The sequence below is a fragment of the Myxocyprinus asiaticus genome, chromosome 49 (genome assembly GCF_019703515.2).
Source record: "Myxocyprinus asiaticus isolate MX2 ecotype Aquarium Trade chromosome 49, UBuf_Myxa_2, whole genome shotgun sequence".
Classification (NCBI taxonomy): Eukaryota; Metazoa; Chordata; class Actinopteri; order Cypriniformes; family Catostomidae; genus Myxocyprinus; species Myxocyprinus asiaticus.
Genome location: NC_059392.1, coordinates 3,713,503 through 3,735,535, shown reverse-complemented (window position 1 = coordinate 3,735,535; position 22,033 = coordinate 3,713,503). Strand labels below are relative to the sequence as shown.

Genomic DNA, 22,033 nt, shown 5'->3' with positions numbered 1-22,033 from the left:
TTCTGGTGTGCGTGCGTGTGGTAAGGTTGGATGCAGTTCAGGGTAGGATAAAGTTAATCTCTGTGAAAAGAAAGCATGACTACTCAAAGGAGTTTGTGCATGTACGTGAGCATGTGTGTGTTAGTGTGCTTTTATGTTTGCAAGCACATATGCATATATGTGAATATGAACATGTAAGAAAGCATGCAATACTCAGAGGTTGTGCGTGTACATGAGCGTGTGTTCGCTAGTGTCACAATCAGATAAGAATGAACTTTATTGCCAAGTATGCTTACACAAGGAATTAGTCATGGTGACAGAAGCTTCCAGTGCAAGAGAATGCAACTTATATACATACATATATACACATTTAAACATATATATAGTGACAAAGAAATAAAAATAAGATATAACAGATTAAAAAAAAAGAGAAATATACAATAGAGCAATAATGTTGTTTGAATATTTTATATACAGATATACAGTTATGTGCAGGTGATGTATTGAAGAAGAGGCAGTATATGTTAAAGAATATAAATGAAATATGGATACAAGTAGGAATGGATGGATTGGATATTTTGTCCCCAGCTATTTGAATAAAGGCTAGAAGAAGACTGCTTTGAAAAATACAAGCTACTCCGTGACAAGATATGAGCTGCATGTGGATTCTCACCTCTAAACATGCACATTTGCAGCAGAAATAAATTTAGTGATCAGATTGTTTCCCCCTACACCAGTATAAGATGTGACTGCAATTATCAGACTGATTTGAATATTATTATATAATATTTCTGTCGTAATTTCATTACATTCACACAGCATTGGTCCTATTAAACCCTCAAGCCTTTTTAAAAGGTAACCTAAAGACATTTGTATTTCTTGATATATATTTTATTTTATCCCCTTTTCTCCCAATTTGGAATGCCCAATTCCCACTACTTAGTAGGTCCTCGTGGTGGCGCGGTTACTCACCTCAATCCGGGTGGCGGAGGACAAGTCTCAGTTGCCTCCGCTTCTGAGACAGTCAATCTGCGCATCTTATCACGTGACTCGTTGTGCATGACACTGCGGAGACTCACAGCACGTGGAGGCTCATGCTACTCTCTGCGATCCACGCACAACTTTCCACGCGCCCCATTGAGAGCAAGAACCACTAATCACGACCATGAGGAGGTTACCCCATGTGACTACCCTCCCTAGTAACCGGGTCAATTTGGTTGCTTAGGAGACCTGGCTGGAGTCACTCAGCACACCCTGGATTCAAACTCGTGACTCCAGGGGTGGTAGTCAGCATCAATACTCGCTGAGCTACCCAGGCCCCCGCTTAGTTTTTTTTTTTAAACATGCCTCTCATTTACAATGTGGTGAAATGCCACCACCTCCTCTTTTGCACCCCAGTGTCACATTATTACAAGAATGTTTTGAATTACATGAAAGAAAATTGGTTGTAGCACTTTGCATTCTTAATGCACATTATATTGAAAAAAGCACAGCGCACTAATAAACCAAACTCAGAGCAGAGATTATTCAGCAGAGATGGGCCACTTCTATTAAAATGAATGGGAGAAATTGGAACGCTTAACCAAGAAGCTCTGAGCACCCAACGGTCAACGGATGTAGAAAGTCCCACCTTGCAGTTAAAAGAGCCAATCACCTTTTAGATGCGCATTAGCTACACAAGCCAGGGAAAATGGCGTTTTTTAGCTTAATATGAGGTAAAGAATCACAATTTATGATACCAATATTGTCATATTTTATTGATGATTTGAAATATGCTCTTTGATCGTAATGTTGACCAACAGTTTTTGAGATTTTATTCTTTCTCCATTCAAGTAGATTTGAGCTGCACTGGCATGACTGGAAATAGCCTCCCGAGAGCATCCCAAAGATTGCCGACAGTGGACTGGCTTGCTAGAAAAACTTTGCTCGGAGTCAGAACACTCCTGAGATTAATGGAGTTTGTGTGGGTCATTCGCTGTTTGTGAGCTGCTGAGACAGTTGAAAACAGTAGCCGTGCTTGGACCATGTTACTCCAGAGCTTAAGTACATTTGTTTAATAAAATTGCAGCCTTTTGTGGGGTTTAATAAACACTGGGCCATATCGTGATTTCGATTTTATTTTGATTAATTCAGCACTAGATTTAACATTTAATTTATCACATACGTTGACTTTCTGCCCTACTTAAATATTCATGCAATACTACTTATTGTATTATTGATTGTACATTATTCCGAAAGTTTTAACGAAATCTTTGTCTCATCTTATACCTTCAGAATAGCTTAGTGCTGATAAGTGCAAACATCCACTGACGTCTTTTTTTTTTCTTTGCACACTTAAGGCCGAAACATACTTCACGCAAGTAAGCAAACACACACGTGAGCGCTTAGCCAATGTGTAGTCCCGTTGTACAAACATTACGTTTGCTCTTGTGTTGCTCTGGTGGTTACAAATCTCAGACCACAAGGGGGCAATAGATTTTTTAGGCATGACCACAAAACCAATGTGGTAGATGAGTCGATAGTTGAGGAGTGGGGAGAGACACAGTGAAAAAACACGTTCGTTTGAATGGACGGGGGACAAAAAGTCGTACATATTTTTTTTTTAACGCTTCAGCTCAAATTGCTGCCCGAGTCCGCCATAACAGTTGTTGATTGAAAGAAGAAAATCCGCTCTAGAGCACCTTGCAGCAACGCTGAGGATGCAGCGGGTACTTGCGTTGGGTTATGAATTGAACGCTGACACATTTCACAGCGCAACGTGTGAACTTTGCGTAGTAAGGTGCGTCTGCGTTCAAGTACTTGCGTAGACTATGTCTGGTCCTTTAGACGGATTACCTTGTTGATCGCTCCACCGCATAGTGATAATTTATGTCTCCTCTTCCAGCCAGCTGTCATTGAAACAGCTCTCTGGCATATTGATGGAAGCAGGAGATGCAAGTATAATTTCTTTGTCGCCAATCCACCACATTGGAGACGTGCAGTACTTCAGTGTGCGCACAACATCAAAACAAGATGCAGAGTGGCGCACGTGTGCTCCCGCGCTTACGAGACACCACAAACATAAAGACTGTATAATGTCTTTTTCAAACTCAAAATCATTTTAGATCTTTTGTAACTGTCAACAAACTAAGGAAAAATCAAGCATTTTCAAGGAACGTATTCACCTTGAAAACCTAACTGGGAAAATCAAGCATTTTCACAACTTTCAAGACTCTGTACAAACCCTGCACATACAAACAGCTCTTAACAATGGGATTGCTGGCCCCAATGACTTGAATTTTTGCATGCAGGGTTTTTGTCTAAGGTCCCATCATTGTCTATGAGGACATTTGTATGTCTGGAAAGATATGGCTGCCAAAAGCCAATCAAATTTCATCAGCAATCAAACAAAGTTAAAAATGCCCTATTGGCATGTAACTCTGTAGGCCTTTTTGAATCTTGGTTTAAGAGGGCTGGATAACAATTTCGTATTAAATTGTATCAATCTAGTTAGCAGTATCACTGACACATAATCTGGCAAGAACTATCCGTTATCCAAATTCACATGCCCTGACCAGAAGGATCAGAGAAAGAGGCCACCAAGAGGCCTATGGCAGTTCCCCAAAATATTGTCTCCATGACAGATGGTAGAAATGGTGCACGAGGCAACTATACCCCACTCTTCTCATTAATGTGGAAGAAGAAAGTCTTTGTTGAAACATATCACGTCTTGGCTGGAATTTGCCAAAATCTGAGTTTCTATCATGCCAGACAAACTATTTGAGTTTCTCAAATTCCAAACCAAGACTCAATGGTGTGATGAGACCATCATTTTTAAAACTTTCAGGCCTTGATGGCAAGTACTACATTGGTTTGGTGAGACGAATGGTGGTGGTGGTGGCATCATGTTTTAGCAAAACTCTTTGGCAGGAACTGGAAAACTCAACAATAGAAGAAAAAATGGACGGAGCGAAGTATAAAAAAAAAATCCTGGTGGAAAAGGGGACTTCAAAGATGATTCATCTTCCAACAAGTTGACCTAATGTAGAGAAATTCCAACTTGGAGTTAAACCAGTTTTGTCAAAGAACACTGAATTGCTTTCAACTCATTTCCGTTTTTGACTTTCAATGGAAGATTAAATGTCTTTTTTTTTTTTTTTTTCTGATCATTTACATTATATTTTGATTTATTTTAATGAGTGTTCAAATCAGTATTTCTTTAAAAAAAAAAACATTCCCTCTCATTTTCAGCATAAACCTCAAAATGTATGCTTAAAACAAGAAAAAAAAAAAATAATAATATATATATATATATATATATATATATATATATATATATAAAATCCAAGATAATATTCTCTAAAAGTCTTACCTTGTGCGATTTTTCTTCTCACATAAATGTATAGTTTCAAGGCTGTTTAGATATTTCACTGGAAACAAGAAAAAATACAAATTCAGATTTTTTTGGCTTTGCAGTTAGTTACACGCTGTAACAAAATGATCAAAGTCTAGAGGGGTGAAAGCATTTTACAGGCACTGTAGATAATTTTGATCATATATTCTCAAAAGTACAGCAGTAAAAACAGGTTCAATACTACAATCTCAAACTTTTTACACATACTGTTCTCCCAGACTGTTACGCCACAGGAGGCTATGCAGTTTTAACACAGTTATGGGGTGTTGTTTGGCACAACGTGAAACAGAGTGCCTAAAACCCCCTTAAACGTGTCGCCAACAGCAACATGATAAAACGCACCAATAGAAAATGACATGTATTATTTGTAATAATCACAAAAATAATTCTCTCAATTAACGATTTTGAAGTGGGAACAATTCATTTTATAAAAATAATATTACAATAGCAGTCAAGGTCATTTACAAAATTGCAGCAATGGAAATAATTTCATAATGTCTCTCGGATTACGCTGACTGTTCTTTCCTGTCGCAACCCCACCGAGACCTCAGTAATCCACACCACCATATTTCAAACATATTTTAATTCACAACTTGGTAACAGTAACTAAAGATACAACACTGACATTTACAGCTTTTGAGTGTCACAGATTCAACTGCATGTAAAGAACCAATTTGATTAACAGGAAAATAAAGTCTTATTTTATGTGTAGTTAAATGATTTATAACAGGACCCAAATTGGTTAGAGTTTACTCACACCTGAAAGGATTTCAAACAATATTTTGTAAAGGTTTGCTTTGCGGCAATGATAAACTGCTGCGTTGCCATTAATTTTGTTTGAGAAAAAAAACAAAACTTAAGAACCAATCAAAAGCCTTAGGCATTGCTGAATGCTAATTTAGATATTCTTAAGCATCTCACCCTCCTCTTGTGCTCAAATAGCAAAGGTCCACCCCGATGTGCCTTAAAATGACTGCTTTATGCAAATGAATTATAACTATCCTCAACAAATGAAACCTGGTGAAGCAGAACGCTGACAATAATGAAATACCTTGACCAAGCTTTAATGGATGATCTGACTTTTTCCAATATGATACTGTCTGGATAACTGGAATTTAAATAGTAATTGCTTTCATTTCAGCCGAAACCTCGTGCTGGATCAAAATAGTGGGTCAATTTAGGACACTGATTTACCTAGTCATATTGTGGGTCAAAATAGAATTTTCAACATGCTTAGAAAGCTATTATTTTTAAGATGGCCATGAACCATTTAACACAGAAATGGACCAACAACTCCTGAATGCTTGGAATGAAAAATATAAATAATTAACTGTAGGATTAACAACGAAAGCATTTTCCCATTCAAGTGTTAGAGGTACTTTCAAATCAATGGACTAGCCGTCCATTGCTTGGTAGGAAGCAGAAAACTCAACTATGCCTTTTTTTGCAATTCTTTGTGGTCATGGCACCAGCAAAACTATTAAGAGACTAAATACCAGGGTTGGCACATCAGAAGAAAAATTACAGGGACATATAAAGAAGGAGTGTAGAAAGAAACAAAGTACATCAGGTAGGAAAAAGACCAAAGAAAAGTTCTTTTTCACAGTTCTCAAAGAATAAGGCCATTTATTTTGCGCAAATTAAATTAATATGAAAAAAGTGCCCCCAATTTGAACATGTTAGAATCTAAACAAAAAACACCATATGCAGTCTATGCTGGCAGACTAACATATTACAAAACTGGTGATGTTAAAAATCTGGATGATACTCTGATATCGACATTATCAACAGGATCCAAGAAAGTAGAAAAACATGAAGACCAACTACGACAACCCAGATTTGGGTATAATTGTCTTTTCAAGCAGTAGCATGTGATAAATCACTCTATAAATTCGGTCTGTTCCCATAGTCCAGTTAGTTAGCAGTCCGTGACGACAAGGTTCCAACAAAAAGACAACTCTGGGAACTGCATAGTCATAAATAAGTGTTTGTTCATAAATAAGTGTTTGTTCATAAGTCCAATCCTTCATAAGATCTAAAAATAGATCAAATTAGAACCAAAGGGTGGGTGTCGGGATGTGTCGGGGAAATAAAATACTGTGAGAGCTGAAAAAAAAAAAAACCCATCCCATCTTTGGATTCTGATGTCAGCACTACTTGACGATAATGGAAAATGTGGAGGTCACTGTAATGCTCCAATCCAGAGTTCAAACTACGGTTCATTGCCAAAAGCGCAACACTGCAAAACAAGAAAATTTAACAAAAGAGGAGGAAACAAAACAAAAAATCCTCAGCAAGGGTCTATACAGAGTCAATAAGGGGATGGATCTGTATCACAGGTGACAAATTAACTTGCAAGATTTTCTGTGCCTTCCTCCTCACTTCCTCGTCTGTGACCGAATCGTCTACTTTTATAACCTTCCACTCAAGACCATTTCCGTTCAGTCTAGAAACATCTTGGCCATTGGTGAGTGTTGAATGGGACCAGTTGAAGCTTTGGAAATGGAGTCTCCTCACTGGCCCATTGTCTAGACCCCTGGTCATCACATCAGGTTTGCCCGATACGGTTTCAATCTTTTTATAAATGCTACCATCTTTAAGACTGTACCCATTTTGACAGACAACCGGGGCAGAGTCTCCAATGAGGGCACCGTCTACTTTGATTGGACAAGACAAAAGACGTTTGTTGCCCAAGGAAACTACGTTTGATATCGGACTGCCATTTTGTGTGGGAGAGTGGGGAATTCCAGAGAGGTCTGGTGGTCGCCTCAAAGCAAGACTTGTTGTGCTTCGGGAATCTCCTCCAAAGTGAATCTGCAGCCTTGCAGTGTGGCCCCCGGTCAATCCCTTTATGTTTGTCAGCTTGAGGCACTGCTGCTTTTGATTAGAATGTTTATCTACCATTGCTGATGCAGTGCTCTTAAGAGTGTCCACAGAGAGGTTAGTAAGGAGGATCTTGGGTTGATTTTGGAGAATGTCTTTGGCCACTCTACTGAGGACGGAGTAATTCACATCCCTACCCTTGGTCAACCCTTTTCGTCCTCGCTTCTTGCAGGGTTTCTGCACTCGAGGAACCTTGCTGCATATCTTGGATGTAAGGGGCTCTGTTGTGCAAGACGTATATCCATACACATCTTTACTCCTTAATATCACAGGCTTGGCTCCTTCTTTTCTTAGCTCTTGAAGAAAGGACACCATTTGTCTCTCAGTGTCCGTTAAATCCTTGGACACGGGGTTAAAGACCCTCAAGGCTTCTTCAAGGGCAGCATGTCCCGCTGGGGCAAATCTGGCCCAGGAGTGAACTACCCTTACCATGCCCTGATCTTCACAATTCATGGTGCACCTTCACAGCTGATATGCATAAGGACCTCAGGTGTCTGTGAACATGAAAAGGATATTAGGATGACGATTCATAAATACACAAGAATAAGTGCATACAAATGAATGAAAAGCAGCATTTAAAAGTGATGTAACTGCTGTACCTTTAGCAGGTGCAGCACCAAACAGAAATGGCAAAAATAAAGATCAATCCAGTACCCAAACAGTCCCTGGTACCCCCCCCCCAAACAAATGGTCAGACAAACAGGTAGACCCAGCAAAATTCAAATCCATCATTTGAGCCAATCTTGCTATTATCTGGCCACCAAAACAGAATAATGTCAAAAGTGCCACAGAGCCAATGATTACACTGTTTGGGAAGTCAACTGACAAATGCTCCACCACATCATGAGTCTGGGGACAATTGTTTTTAAAACAGTCACAATGTTTTTAATTCTGTCTGGTGCCACAGAAATTACACACTTCACCCACTAAACCGGGATAGAAAAAAGTAATTTAACACCAACAAAATTACTTGCATCACCTTGACAGCTATGATTCGGTCTTCTAGACATAGATAACCTAGATTTCATCCATTCACTCCAAAACATCCAATTGTTCTTGCCAAATCTATAGCCACTTTTCTACCATTGAGCCGAACAGTTCTCATTGCAGTACATCCCCATTCCGAACCAGGTTCTTTTTCAATAGTGGTCCTGTGAAAATCAGGAATAAAATGGACTGACTGAGCACATGGCTAATTAAGTCACCACATCATGTTATGTTCCATCATCTCGGTTCTTTGTCCTGAGTATGGTTAGCAAACCATGCTCAGGGAGCGGGGGCGGTTTGTAATCGTACTGTACTGAATCATGCTCAAGTTGAAATGCTACTGGAAATATTCGGCCCTGTAGTGGAAAAGTGGCTCATTTTTTTATTTAAAAATTATTATTATTATTTTTTTCATTTTTGTTTTTTTTCTCTTTTGGGTTTGTCCAAACAGTTCCATGACTCAACTAGACAAAACACCCAGCTTCTAAAAAGATCTAGAAGCAAAACTAATTGAACTCAATCCTTGAACTGGGAAACAGGCATCGATAGATGACTGCGTCATATAATATAAAGCCTCAAGAGTTTGATGGTGCTTCTTAGCTTGTTTGACACAGAAATACTAACATGGCAAAGAACAATGTCACTGACACCCTAGATTAAATATCTGATAGCACAGTCTTTTGGACAATATAACTGAAAATAAGCCATTCCCAATGACATCCCTCTAATGGTGTTTTGGCCCACTCTTCTTTTGCAAACAACTCCAATTCACTCAGATTTGAAGGGTGCCTTCTTCCAACTGTTGTTTGGGACAGGTCAAAAGACATTTAATATCCAGTAAGAAATTACAGTAGTCTGCCCTAGCATGTGAACTCTCCTAGATCTGATCTAATCAGTATAACGTCATCACCTAAATGGCTTCATTAACATAGAGACAATGAAAGGTTGAAACCTTGTTGTCTGTCACCTTACCAATAGGGTAATCAAACACTATAGTTGAAAGTCACCAATTATAGATTGGGACTGCATATGCAAGAACTATCACAGACAGATGGTGATAAACTTAGTTAGCATTACAACACAAACATGTCTTCATTTTCACACAATTACATACAAGGCAGGGGACAAAAAAGGACTCACACTTGCCAGGAGTAATGATCTATTCACACCAAGAGCAAATATTCAGCATGAACAAGACTTGGAAACAATGCATCCCTATTAACCTAGTCGGTGACCGTAATTAAAGCAGCATGTACCTAGAACAACATTCCTATCAGACAATCAGATTTTTTGAGCTGGGTTTAAGGTTATTGTTATGTTAAGGTTTAGGACAGGGGTTAGGGGCTTTTACATCATTCTTATGAACCTATAATGTCTCTCTAATTTTAGGGATAGGTTAGGGGTAGTGGTAGGGTAAGGTTTATGTTGGGGTTAGGGTTTGAAATGTTATTACAGATCCAACAAAGGATTTTGAACCAAGCAGCATGTCTTTCTTGGCAAAGTCCCAGTGACTGTACCTATTCACACCAATAAGTAAAATGTGTCAAACAAAAAATCATGTGGATAACCAGAGCGCTTTTTCGTTTTGGTGTGAACCAGTGCTGGGTGATAGTACTACAACTGCTTTGTCACAGTCTTTAGTACGATCAATGGCAGGTGCAAAAACTGGGCCGTACACGGTCAGGCCGCGCAGACTGTGCTGATGGCGAAATTTGCTTCACGCAAGACGAACCAGAACGTGGAAAACTGAAGTATACATTGACCTTAAGTCTACATCCCCACAACCGATTTCTAACAAACTGCAAATAGCAGGAATGTCACACCTACAGATTGTTTTGGTGAAATCTTACACTCTGTTGTCTGAGGTCTATGACACTCACTAATTAAAGGCTAATTAACATTTACCCTTGCATGCCGAAATTCTGCATGGCCAAATGTGAAGCGAGTGTGAAACTTGCAAAAACAACTTGCCAAGAAATCTTTTTTCTATGCTGTACTTAATACTCTGGGAGAATGAAGTCATAAAGAAACTAGACGTCGAGCCATTTATAGTTTTTGTTGATTAATTGGCGCCAATGTTGATCAAGTTGTTGATAGTTCGCCGATAGTTTTTTCCCTGTAGACAGCATTGGAGGGTAACAATCACTGACACCTTGTGGAGATTTGCTGTACCTATTTCTATTGTAATTGACAGTTTTCATCCATAATTGTTATCCTCACTTTAATGTTTATTTTTTGTATTTTGAATAGATTAGAATTATGGATGTGCACAAGCAATCATTTAATGGAGTACTCATTCAGCTTTAAATATCTGACTAGGAAAAACACTACTCGAATATTGCAATTTTATTTCCCTTTGTGCCTCTGCCAACAATGAAAATGTTTTTCTGACCTAAATCTTACCGTTACAACTGCATTGGTTGGTGATGTGGATGTCTGATGCTATTAAAGGAATAGTTCACCCAAAAAGAAAATTTTAAAGATTTAAAGTGAAGACTTAGAATGTACTGTATGTTTCTATGTGTTAGTGCAATTTTTTTATGTTTGAATCTACTGTAGATTCTGTTTATGGATAGTACTTTTTTTATTTATAAGAAAAACAGGTTAATGAGGCAGAAAAGTGGCAGCGAAACAAGGGAACACCAACATGTTTGCTCCTCTGTGGGAAAGGTAATTTGTGATAGCTCTGCTCGTTTTCCCAAACCGTTTTTGAAAACTGAAAAACAACACTCTAAAGGGCGATTTATACTACTGCGTCAAACCTACGCCGAAGGCTATGCGTAGCTACAGTGGTTACGGCATAGCCTATGCCATAGCCTGCTGTGCACCTCTTCAAAAATGTAACTGCATGTCGCGTCGATTCAGACCACAACAGCTGTGATTGGTGCACTTTGTAACCAGAGACCGCCACCCATGATGATAATGATATCTGAGGTATCTTAGATTATTTTAATATCTATGCATCATATCACATTGTATTTGGACTCTGGACCATTACTGCAATCGTCTCAATCGGGATCATCAGCTGTTTTTATGTTCTGTTTGTGTTTCTGTAATTAATAATGGCAATGTGGCACAAAGATGATTTCAATATTAAGTTCAAGTTGGAACGTAACGCAATCGTACGTTGCCATACAGTGTGAGTGAACTTGCGGTTATTAAATTTGTAGCTAGCGCCTAGCTATATATTAGCAATTGGCTTGCTATCCAGAAAAAAACTATAATTAATTAAATCCCGTGATAATACTGTCTACCGTGATAAAAACGTATGCAATTATCATGATGTGAAAAAATGTATACAAAAAATGTTTTTTTTTTTTCTGGTTATAACTGGGATTTTGGTAGCACAATAAAGTGCCTCTGGGATTTAATTCAAATTGGATTCTTTCAGCATTTATGTCTGGGCAACCCCCCTATAAAAACAAATTACACAACAAATAAACATGCGTATTCAAATCTGAGTATACGTGATGTAACGCGAGTAGTGACAATCAGACACTGTTTGAGCAATCAAGGGCACTTTCAACTTGACTCCATTCAATATGCTCACTTGCAGTGTCAATCAAAGATGCGCGCTCTCCAGGTGCGTCAGTCACTCATCTCAGTGCTATTCTGTGAGGATCCCAATTTAAATCAGATTAATGTTGGTCACATTACCACTAATAACAGCAATTACATTTTAACCATAACAGCACTGCGTCTTTATGCATTTGCTTAATAATCAGTGATTTGTGTTACAGCAAAATGGCAAAGACAGTAAACAAATCATAGATATTAATGATTTCTCACTGGAGCAGTTTTAGAGCTTGTAATGGATATATTTTTCTTATTTTTGAATGTATCTCTGCTGTGTGTGATGCTCTCGTGGTTTTTACTGCTTACCAGTATGTCACGATGACCCTTTGATATTGACAATAGAACTATTTATAACTGTTTCAAAACAAATAAATGTTAGCAATTCACAATTAATGTCATTTTGGTAACTTTAATAAAAGGTCCCATTCGCTAACAATGCATTAGGTATCACAAGCAAACAATGAACAATATATTTTTACAGCATTTAATTGTAATGTTAGCTAATAAAATTACAATTGATCATTGTTAGTTCATAGTGCATTAACTAATGTTAACTAATACAACTTTTGATTAAAAAAATTGAATAGTATATTATGTTGTAACTAACATTAAGTTCATTAGTTCATGTTAACTACAGTAATGTTGTTAAATAATGTTAACAAATGGAACCTTTTTGTGAAGTGTTACTGTAATTTAACTGTGTGGGGCATAAACTGCATAATATAACTTGCAAAAGTGTGGCAAAGGGTACTTTAAAAAAAAAAAAATTGGTATCGATAGATCTTAGTTTTAAAAAAATAGGAGATCGGTATCCGCCTCAAATTTCCTGATCGGTGCACCACTAAAATATACAGTTTGCATGAGCTTTAAAACTAAATGTGAGAAGCTGCTGCTTATACACTAACCACATCATTAACATCATGTGCACTCTGTGTGTATTAATGACAAAGAGCAGATCACTTTATTCACTGTGAAGCACATTGCACATGCAGACTATATATTTATAGCCTTTTGCAGTTTAATAAGTACAGTAGCCCATATAGTGAACTGCTTTTCCGGAGGCGACTCGTCATCAAAAACACCCGGTTTTCCGCAAACGACAAAATAAAAGCTCCATTTAAAGGAATAGTTCACCCAATAATGAAAATTTGCTGATAATTTACTCACCCTTAGGCCATCCAAGATGTATTTGACCTTCTTTCTTCATCAGAACAGGATTTAAGATTTTTAGGAAAGTATCCCAGGTTTTTAGCTTCATCCAATGCAAGTGAATGGACACCAATTTTTGACGGGCCAAAAAGGATATTTAGTCAGCATCAAAGTAATCCACACGACTCCAGTCGATTAAGTAATGTCTTCTGAAGTGAATCGATACGTTTGTGTGAAAAACGAATCGCTAATTAAAATGTTTTTAAATTTAAATCTGCGCTTCCGCCAGCTCTCTGTAGCTGTTTGAATTGACCTATGTCTCGCATGAAGTACGTTCCTCTGTGGTAAACAGAACGGAACTTCTGAATTCTCGCACAAACGTGCCAATGTGATGACATCACACGACAGCGACGTGAGGCATTCAGTGTTTACAGGAAGAGTTTTTTTTTTTTTTTTTAGTTAAAGTTTTAATTAGCGATCTTGTTCTCTGTGGGGAGGAACAACGTCAAGTGGGAGCCACTGGTGGACCCCCGGAAGGTACTGATGCCACCACTGCACATCAAATTGGGACTTATGAAACAATTTGTCAGAGCTCTAGATAAGGAGTTGACGGCCTTTAAGTACCTTCAAGATTTCTTCCCTAAGCTGTCTGAGGCAAAGGTCAAAGCCGGTGTCTTTTTCGGACCACAGATAAAGAAGATCCTGGAGTGCAATGAATTCCCCAAGAAGCTCACTAGTAAGGAGAAAGCAGCTTGGAACAGCTTTGTCACAGTGGTTCGGGGCTTCCTGGGCAATCACAAGGCCGAAAACTATGTGGAGCTGGTTGAGACTCTGGTGAAGAACTATGGCACAATGGGCTGTAGGATGTCCCTCAAAGTCCATATCCTTGATGCTCATCTTGATAAATTCAAGGAGAACATGGGAGCGTACACGGAGGAGCGCTTCCAACAAGATATCCTGGACTCTGAATGCCGCTATCAAGGACAGTATAACAAGAACATGATGGGAGACTACATTTGGGGGCTGATTTGTGAAAGTGATTTACAGTATAATCGTAAATCTCAAAATGACTCACTTGTAAATCTTTTGTAGTCATTTTTGTATTACTTTAGTATAAATACATGTTAATTTTGATTCATATGTTGTTTTTTTCTGATTTATGTGAATGAAAAGACACAAATTTGCCCGTTTTCTCATTGGAAATAGGTACATTTCAAAATATCACTGTCCTGGTCACAAAAGCAAAGTTTGTGGGGAATAACAGCCATTTTCTATACTTTTGAGGCATAAGCAATTAGGAAATAACACTTACTACCCAGGAACATAAATTGTGTTACATAGTGTATTCAATATATCGATTTTAAAAACTATCGGCAGATTAATCGTCATCGGCTTTATTCCAACACCTTTGTTAACGTCAAAATCATCGCTATAATTATTTCCTCATCCAATGTGAATATTACGTGTAGCTATGTACAAAATACCACCCACACAAAAGTCACTTCCAAACAAAGAAACTTCCTTTTGGTGACCCAGGAAATTTGCATAGGGAAATTTCGTTGGCACCATAAATCCATCGTGCGAAATTCATGATCGTGTGAAATTCATGATCGTGTGGATTCCCATTGAGATGACTGTATTTCACCTGAAGCTTGTTGAAATAAGAATAGGAGTATCATGCAAACAAAAACAATTATAATAGACTGAATAAGGGTCCGTTCAGAGAGAAAGTGTTCAAGTGTTCAAAAAAAGCCACACGCAGCACAACAAATGGAATAGGAAACAGGTCTTTTTAGACGTTGCATCACGTCTTTCAGTTACTTTCAGCATCACGTGCCACGAGTGCTGCATTTGTATGACATGTCAAGTTAAAAATTAGATGCACCTTAATTTTATTTAGTCATGCTTAATTTAGCCATCTTTGCAAGCAAGAACTTTGTTCAGATAATCCTTTCCAAACAGATCGTTAGGCACTGACAGGCTGGAAGTCACCGTGTACAGCATTTAACCCCAATCAACTGGGCCACTTAGTACCACCTAAAATGCCACTGTAACCAATCACAAATTTTTATATTAATGCATAGTTGTTATTGGAGAAATGTAATGAAGTTGAAAAATAAGTACGACAGTTCTTGTTTTCATGATCGATCACTGCCGTCATTAATAATTCCAGCATGACGTGAATGCAGGATTAGCTCTAAAATAGAGATTTTGAGATTTTAATCTAACATTTAGAGCGTTTGCTCTGTATGGCTAAAAAGATCCTCTGTCAGGTGTAGCAATGATTTACATTTACGCATTTGGCAGACGCTTTTATCCAAAGCGACTTACAGTGCCCTGATTACAGGGACAATCCCCCTGGAGGAACCTGGAGTTAAGTGCCTTGCTCAAGGACACAATGGTGGTGGCTGTGGGGATTGAACCAACAACCTTCCGCTTACCAGTTCAGTGCTTTAGTCCACTACACCACCACCACTCAATGATGCTCTGTTTTCTTTGTTTATGGTTTATACATTATCTGCATAACGTTCCATTTATAGAAAACAAACAAAGCTGTTGACCATTTACACAGGACATGACAGAAGTGGAACCCAACGTGGTCTTCTGCTGTTGTAGCCTATCCACCTCAAGGTTCGATTTGTTGTGCATTCTGAGATGCTATTCTGCTCACTACAATTGTACAAAGGGGTTATCTGAGTTTATGAGCCTTTCTGTCAGCTCGAACCAGTCAGGCCATTCTCCGTTGACCGCTCTCATCAACAAGACGTTTCCGTCCACAGAACTGCCACTCACTGGATGTTTTTTGTTTTTGGCACCATTCTGAGTAAACTCTAGAGACTGCTGTGTGTGAAAGTCCCAGGAGATCACCAGTTACAGAAATACTCAAACTACCATCTGGCATCAACAATCATGCCACGCTCCAAATCACTGGGATCACATCTTTCCCCATTCTGATGGTTGATGTGAACTTTAACTGAAGCTCCTGATCTGTATCTGCATGGTTTTATGCATTGCACTGCTGCTACATGATTGGATTTCATGGCGCTAATGCTACATGTCCATAACGTGTGCTGGTTACATTCTCTGTTATTGTAATTAATGATGACAATATTACTACTGCAAAGATGATGTATAAGAGGGGTGCATTTAGAGTATTTGAGTAGATTTAATTACTCTCTAAGACTACACAAAAAACTATGAGAACGAGTAGTTCACTACACTGCGTCTCTATGCAAACAATCATACAGATGTAAAGTGGCTTTTCCACTGCACGGTACGGCTCGACTCTGCTCGCTTTTTGGGGGTTTTCCACTGTGGATAGTACCTGGTACTTTTTTAGTACCACCTCGGTCGAGGTTCCAAGCGAGCCGTGCCGATACTAAATGTGATGTCAAAACCCTGCAGATCACTGATTGGTCAGAGAGAAGTCACTACCAGCGTCACTGGATTTCAACCCACTAGTTTTAAAGTTAGCATCAGCGATAGCAGTATCATTTTTTCACGCGACTTTCGAATTGTAAAAGAAACGGCTGTGCGCAAAACCACGCCATGGTCAATAAACGAGGTGCAGACGTTCCTCTCGTTAGTAGCCGAGGAGAGGATCCAACGAGAACTGGATGGGGCAATGCGAAATTAAATGTCTGTCAGGAAGTGTCTCAGCAGCTGTTGGCCGCTCACAGACCTACCAACAGCGTAGGGAAAAGTAAAAAAAAAACTTAAGTGACTACAGAACCGTCAAGGACCACAACAACCGGAGTGGTTCAAACAGAAGAAAATGGAAGTGGTTCGACCAAAAGGACACTATGGCAATAGACCAGCGAGCAATGGGAGGGAGAGTGCCCTGGACTCGGCCACGGCGTTGTTGGAGTCCACGATGGAGGAATGGTACCTTTTGTTAAGTTAACTCTATATTCTGCTTGAAAGCTTCACTTTATTTAGTTGACCAGCTACTGGAAAGCAGCTTTTAAATTGGCCTGGTTGTTTTTGCTGTTACACTTGTGTAAAATCACCATGCAACAACTGCTTTATGCAGCACAATGAGCTAGTAGCTAACAGCTAGTGGTCATGCTATTGTTTACGGTCAGTAATGTTCTTGAGTTGTTGTTGCTAGTTTGTTTTGTGTCGCAGTAATTCATGCAATACAAGCAAATTGTACAAACTTTGTTTCAGTTTAAGATGTGTTTGTGTCACGTTTAAGATGATGTCAAGGAAGTAGAGGTGGCGCAACTATGACGTTCAGCCTATAATCCCACCCACGTTGAGGCTGCACTAAACTGCAGTGGAAAAGCAAGCTCTGAAAAGTAAAGCGAGCAGAGTCGAGTCGAACCGTAACATGCAGTGGAAAAGTGCCATAAGTGACTAAACAATGCAACCGGAATGGCCTCAAAGTAAGTGGAGCTCCAGGTTACACCTAATGATAGCATGGACCAAAGGGAGTAAAGTTTAAAGTGTGCTTTGGTCAGACGCAGATGCATGATGCAAATTTCGTCAACAGCACTAAACGTGCACAGCACGATTTTTCTAACCGTGAGTCCTTGAACGCGCAGATTGCACATGGAGTTATTTGCACTAATTAGTAGGTCTACAAGGTGGCAACACTTACATCTGAGCCATTGCTGTCACGGAGAGATGTTAGAAGATGTAATTGCCACTAAACATCAGGAAATTATAGTAAAAACAACAACAGTGGATGTGCAAGTCAAGAGATCTGGACATACCTGCATTTGTATAACTCGAGTCTGAAGGAATATAAAGACATCTTTAAGGGTCTAAACTCCTGAAGAGAATGTCCGGTGTCTCATAGCAGTCGTAGCGTGTATGCGCCAACTGCCTGTGAATGTGCTTACAGTTATATGGAGTATACTTTGACTGGCTCGCGTTCGACTGCACGTAGTCGCTGAGTGTTCACGTCAAAATGTAAGTATACCTAGGTCTTTAGAAGGTTTTTAGTAGGGATGTGCGAGACTAGTCGACTAAACGGTTCTGATGTAGTCGACGCTAGAATTACTAGTCGGTTAATATTCCCCCCCATTAAACTGATCAACGTTTTTACACGTTTACATCTGGCTTTATATTTTTACTGAGGCTGTGCTTAAATTACTGTCATATCAATGTTACACATTTTAAACAGAATAATACAAATATTATTTTAAAAAAGAGGATATCTGGAGCAGATACAAAGTTTCATTTCACCTCAGGCTGTGCATGCTTCTTCCCTCTCTCACTCGCGGTGCGCACAGGAAAATGTCCTCTCGCTAGACAATCAAACTTAAAGTAGTTATGAAATCACTTCGGTGGTGGTGCGGGAATCGGATTTCCAAACGTTCGGAAGTCCCTATGGATGTTTTCACATTTGAGTCTTCTTTACATCTGTGCGTGCTTGCACGTTATTTTAAATGGGTCGCATAAACACTTTTTTTTTTTTTTTTTACTGTTTTCTGAAGGTTGGTTTCTTTTTAGATTAGTCGACTTCAACGTTTTTGCTTACACGTCAGTGAAATTAGTCGTTCTGCACAACAAACTCAAAAACACATTCGTTCTGGCTAGATTTTGTTCCAAATTGTGTCACACCCGTTCATTCTTCGATATCGTATTAAGTATGCCGGGCCTTAACACTGGCTATAACAAAATGGCATATTAATTAAAAAAGTGTAAAGGAACCTTACTACCTTTAACTGTTAAGACTGCTGCCATTTTCCCTGATAGCACACAAACACCCAGACGTTTATCTGATGTGCGCGTTTACATCTGGAAGACATATTTTTTAAGTTGTTTGCTCATCTGCAATATGTTGATAAAGGATGTTTCCTGCCTGATGTCAATAAGACATTCAGCAGATGTCTTCCAGACATTTCTGATTTAGAATGTTTGTAAATCTGATCTTTTTAAGATGTTTAACAGATGTTCATTAAAATGTGATGCTTTCCAGATGAAACGGTCTTAAACAGACATCACCGAGATGCACGTGTGCTGAGTCTTTTTACATTACATCATGAAGGTCTAACTAGTAATTACGAGTTCAACAAAGACGTGAATGGTTCTTACAAGCCGGTACTTAATATCGTATTTACAGCAATACCAGCATGACTTTAATGCACAGTTAAAACTAGAGGTAGACCGATATATCAGTTAATCAGTGCCAATAGTTGCTTTGTAGAACTATTGGTTATCTGCAAAAATCTACGCTGATAGTTTTTTCATAATTTCTTACTTTCAAAATAAGAGTCCCGGTGTGTTTCGGGCTTGTTTATACTTAAAAGTTCTGCGTTACACACCAAATCGGTACCGGCAAAATCCACTATCGGTCGACCTCTAGTTAAAACGTATGAGAATCTACTACATACATATTATTATAATTTTTATGTTTATCAGATATTTCTGCACAATTATTAGAAAATAATGCTACGCTTTTTAAAAGTCTCGCTGACGTGGGACCTGGGTAGCTCAGCGAGTAAAGACACTGACTGTCACCCCTGGAGTCACGAGTTCAAATCCAGGGTGTGCTGAGTGACTCCAGCCAGGTCTCCTAAGCAACCAAATTGGCCCGGTCCCTAGGGAAGGTAGAGTCACATAGGGTAACCTCCTCGAAGTCGCTATAATGTGGTTCTCGCTCTCGGTGGGGCGCGTGGCGAGTTGTGCGTGGATGCCGCGGAGAATAGTGTGAAGCCTCCACACGTGCTACGTCTCAGCAGTAAGGTGCTCAACGAGCCACGTGATACGATGCGTGGGTTGACGGTCTCAGACACGGAGGCAACTGAGATTCATCCTTCGCCACCCGGATTGAGGCAAGTCATTACGCCACCACGAGGACTTAAAGCGCATTGGGGATTGGGCATTCCAAATTGGGGAGAAAATCAAAAAAAATAATAAAAGAAAATAATGCTACGCTCTTTAAAAGTCTCGCTGATGTATGTGTGCTTATTAGGATATAGTTCGCAAATTAACTGCCATTATCCTAAACACGTAATTGTTATTTACATGTAGATAAAGTAATATGCCCACTTATAACAATTTTTGCAAATTATTACTTGAAAAAATTGTGATTTACATTTCTTGATTAAGAAAACAGAAGTTAATTTAAATGCATGCTTACAATTCACATATAAACACAAGCACGCGTCTAGATAGTAGCTAAATCGCGCAGCGCCCCTAAACTGCAATACTTCACGACGTGTGACGTAAGCAAGCGCATACAAAAATACACAGATCCGGTCTTTACTCGTTCTATTAACCTTCCTTAGCAACCAAAGCGGTTAAACACATCGAATGAGACGTAAAACGCGAAGTGATACGACAAAACGCGAGGTTTGTAGCAGCTAAACGTCAATCATTTAGAATTACATTCAGTAACATTTCAAATGGCGATGCAACACAATACAATAGAGGAACCTTCAGTTGGCGAAAGAGGGAGGTTAAAAATCGTCTAATACTTACCGAAAGAATATTTCTCCGCAATTCTGCGGAATAAAATTAATTTTAAAACACCAGACGTTTTTCAACCCTACTTTGGGTGTCTACTTGGAAAAACTAATACGCAAAATCCAGACTAAAAATGTAGTTGAGCAAATGCCAAACACGGTGTCTTTATGGCGAAGCTGCTTAAAGTAAACAACATGTAATTCTATAACACCGCGCTTCATCCGACAAATAAACACATAATTTTTTAAATACCTTTTACCGAGTCCTTTCTGAGAGCATTGAAACGAGACCCACCGCGCTCTCTCTGCCATGAAACAAAAATGGCTCTCAGAGCTTCACAGGGCGAGAGTTTCGGAGTGGCTGACTGGGAGAAGGGGCGGAGCCATCGCGAAAATAGCTAGATGGGGTTTAAGAATTGTTTATATTTAAACAAGCTAATAAGGATATATATATTTTTATGTCATTGTTGTTAATTGTGTTTGTGTGTGTGTGTGTGAATGTAGTGTGTATATATATATATATATATATATATATATATATATATATATATATATATATATATATATAGATAGATATATTATACACTGTTGGCCAAAAGTTTGGAAGAATGTACAGATTTTGTTGTTATGGAAAGAAATTGGTACTTTTATTCACCAAAGTGGCATTCAGCTGATTACAATGTATAGTCAGGACATAAATAACGTGAAAAATTACAATTACAATTTGATTTTTTTTTTCTACTATTTCAAAGAGTTCTCATCAAAAAAATTCTCCACGTGCAGCAATGACAGCTTTGCAGATCCTTGTTATTCTAGCTGTCAGTTTGTCCAGATACTCAGGTGACATTTCACCCCACACTTCCTGTAGCACTTGCCATAGATGTGGCTGTCTTGTCGGGCACTTCTCACGCACCTTACAGTCTAGCTGATCCCACAAAAGCTCAATGGGGTTAAGATCTATAACACTCTTTTCCAATTATCTGTTGTCCAATGTCTGTGTTTCTTTGCCCACTCTAATCTTTTCTTTTTGTTTTTCTGTTTCAAAAGCTTTTTCTTTGCAATTCTTCCCATAAGGCCTGCACCCCTGAGTCTTCTCTTTACTGTTGTACATGAAACTGGTGTTGAGCGGGTAGAATTCAATGAAGCTGTCAGCTGAGGACATGTGAGGTGTCTATTTCTCAAACTAGAGACTCTGATGTACTTATCCTCTTGTTTAGTTGGACATCTGGGCCTTCCACATCTCTTTCTGTCCTTGTTAGAGCCAGTTGTCCTTTGTCTTTGAAGATTGTAGTGTACACCTTTGTATGAAATCTTCAGTTCTTTTTTTCAGTTTCAAGCATTGTACAGCCTTCATTCCTCAAAACAAAGATTGACTGGTGGGTTTCTAGAGAAAGTCATTTCTTTTTTGACTATTTTTGACCTAATATTGACCTTAAGACATGCCAGTCTATTGCATACTGTGGCAACTCAAAAACAAACACAAAGGGAGTTGTGTGGCACCATGCGGGGGTCGGACGTGTGAACAGCGAGCTCTGCGCACTTTGCTAGTTTTTAATTCTTTTTGTGTCTTAAACCGGTGAGATTCGATACACACTGCTACATAACTGTTCTATGTTGTCAACATGTCAAAGAATTCAAAATCCTCTGG

At 38.9% G+C, this 22,033-nt stretch overlaps 1 protein-coding gene across 4 annotated transcripts; it reads right to left on the bottom strand.

Moving 5' to 3' along the window:
* Window positions 1-239: 239 nt before the first annotated feature.
* On the bottom strand, window positions 240-20,754 carry ccdc71 (coiled-coil domain containing 71). Of its 4 annotated transcripts, XR_007896715.1 has the most exons (3): window positions 20,639-20,747; window positions 4,331-4,388; window positions 240-3,997 (listed from the first exon to the last, which is right to left on the bottom strand). XR_007896715.1 is itself a non-coding variant. In XM_051693800.1 (2 exons), the coding sequence occupies exon 2, from the start codon at window positions 7,706-7,708 to the stop codon at window positions 6,674-6,676; it is 1,035 nt and encodes a 344-aa protein (XP_051549760.1). In that variant the 5' UTR covers window positions 7,709-7,749; window positions 20,639-20,754; the 3' UTR covers window positions 6,370-6,673. The 4 variants fall into 4 exon arrangements, 3 of the variants coding, with proteins under 3 accessions (XP_051549760.1, XP_051549761.1, XP_051549762.1); XM_051693800.1 differs by lacking the exons at window positions 240-3,997; window positions 4,331-4,388 and adding an exon at window positions 6,370-7,749 and having other exon boundaries at window positions 20,639-20,754; XM_051693801.1 differs by lacking the exons at window positions 240-3,997; window positions 4,331-4,388; window positions 20,639-20,747 and adding exons at window positions 6,370-7,749; window positions 17,686-20,618.
* Window positions 20,755-22,033: the final 1,279 nt, after the last annotated feature.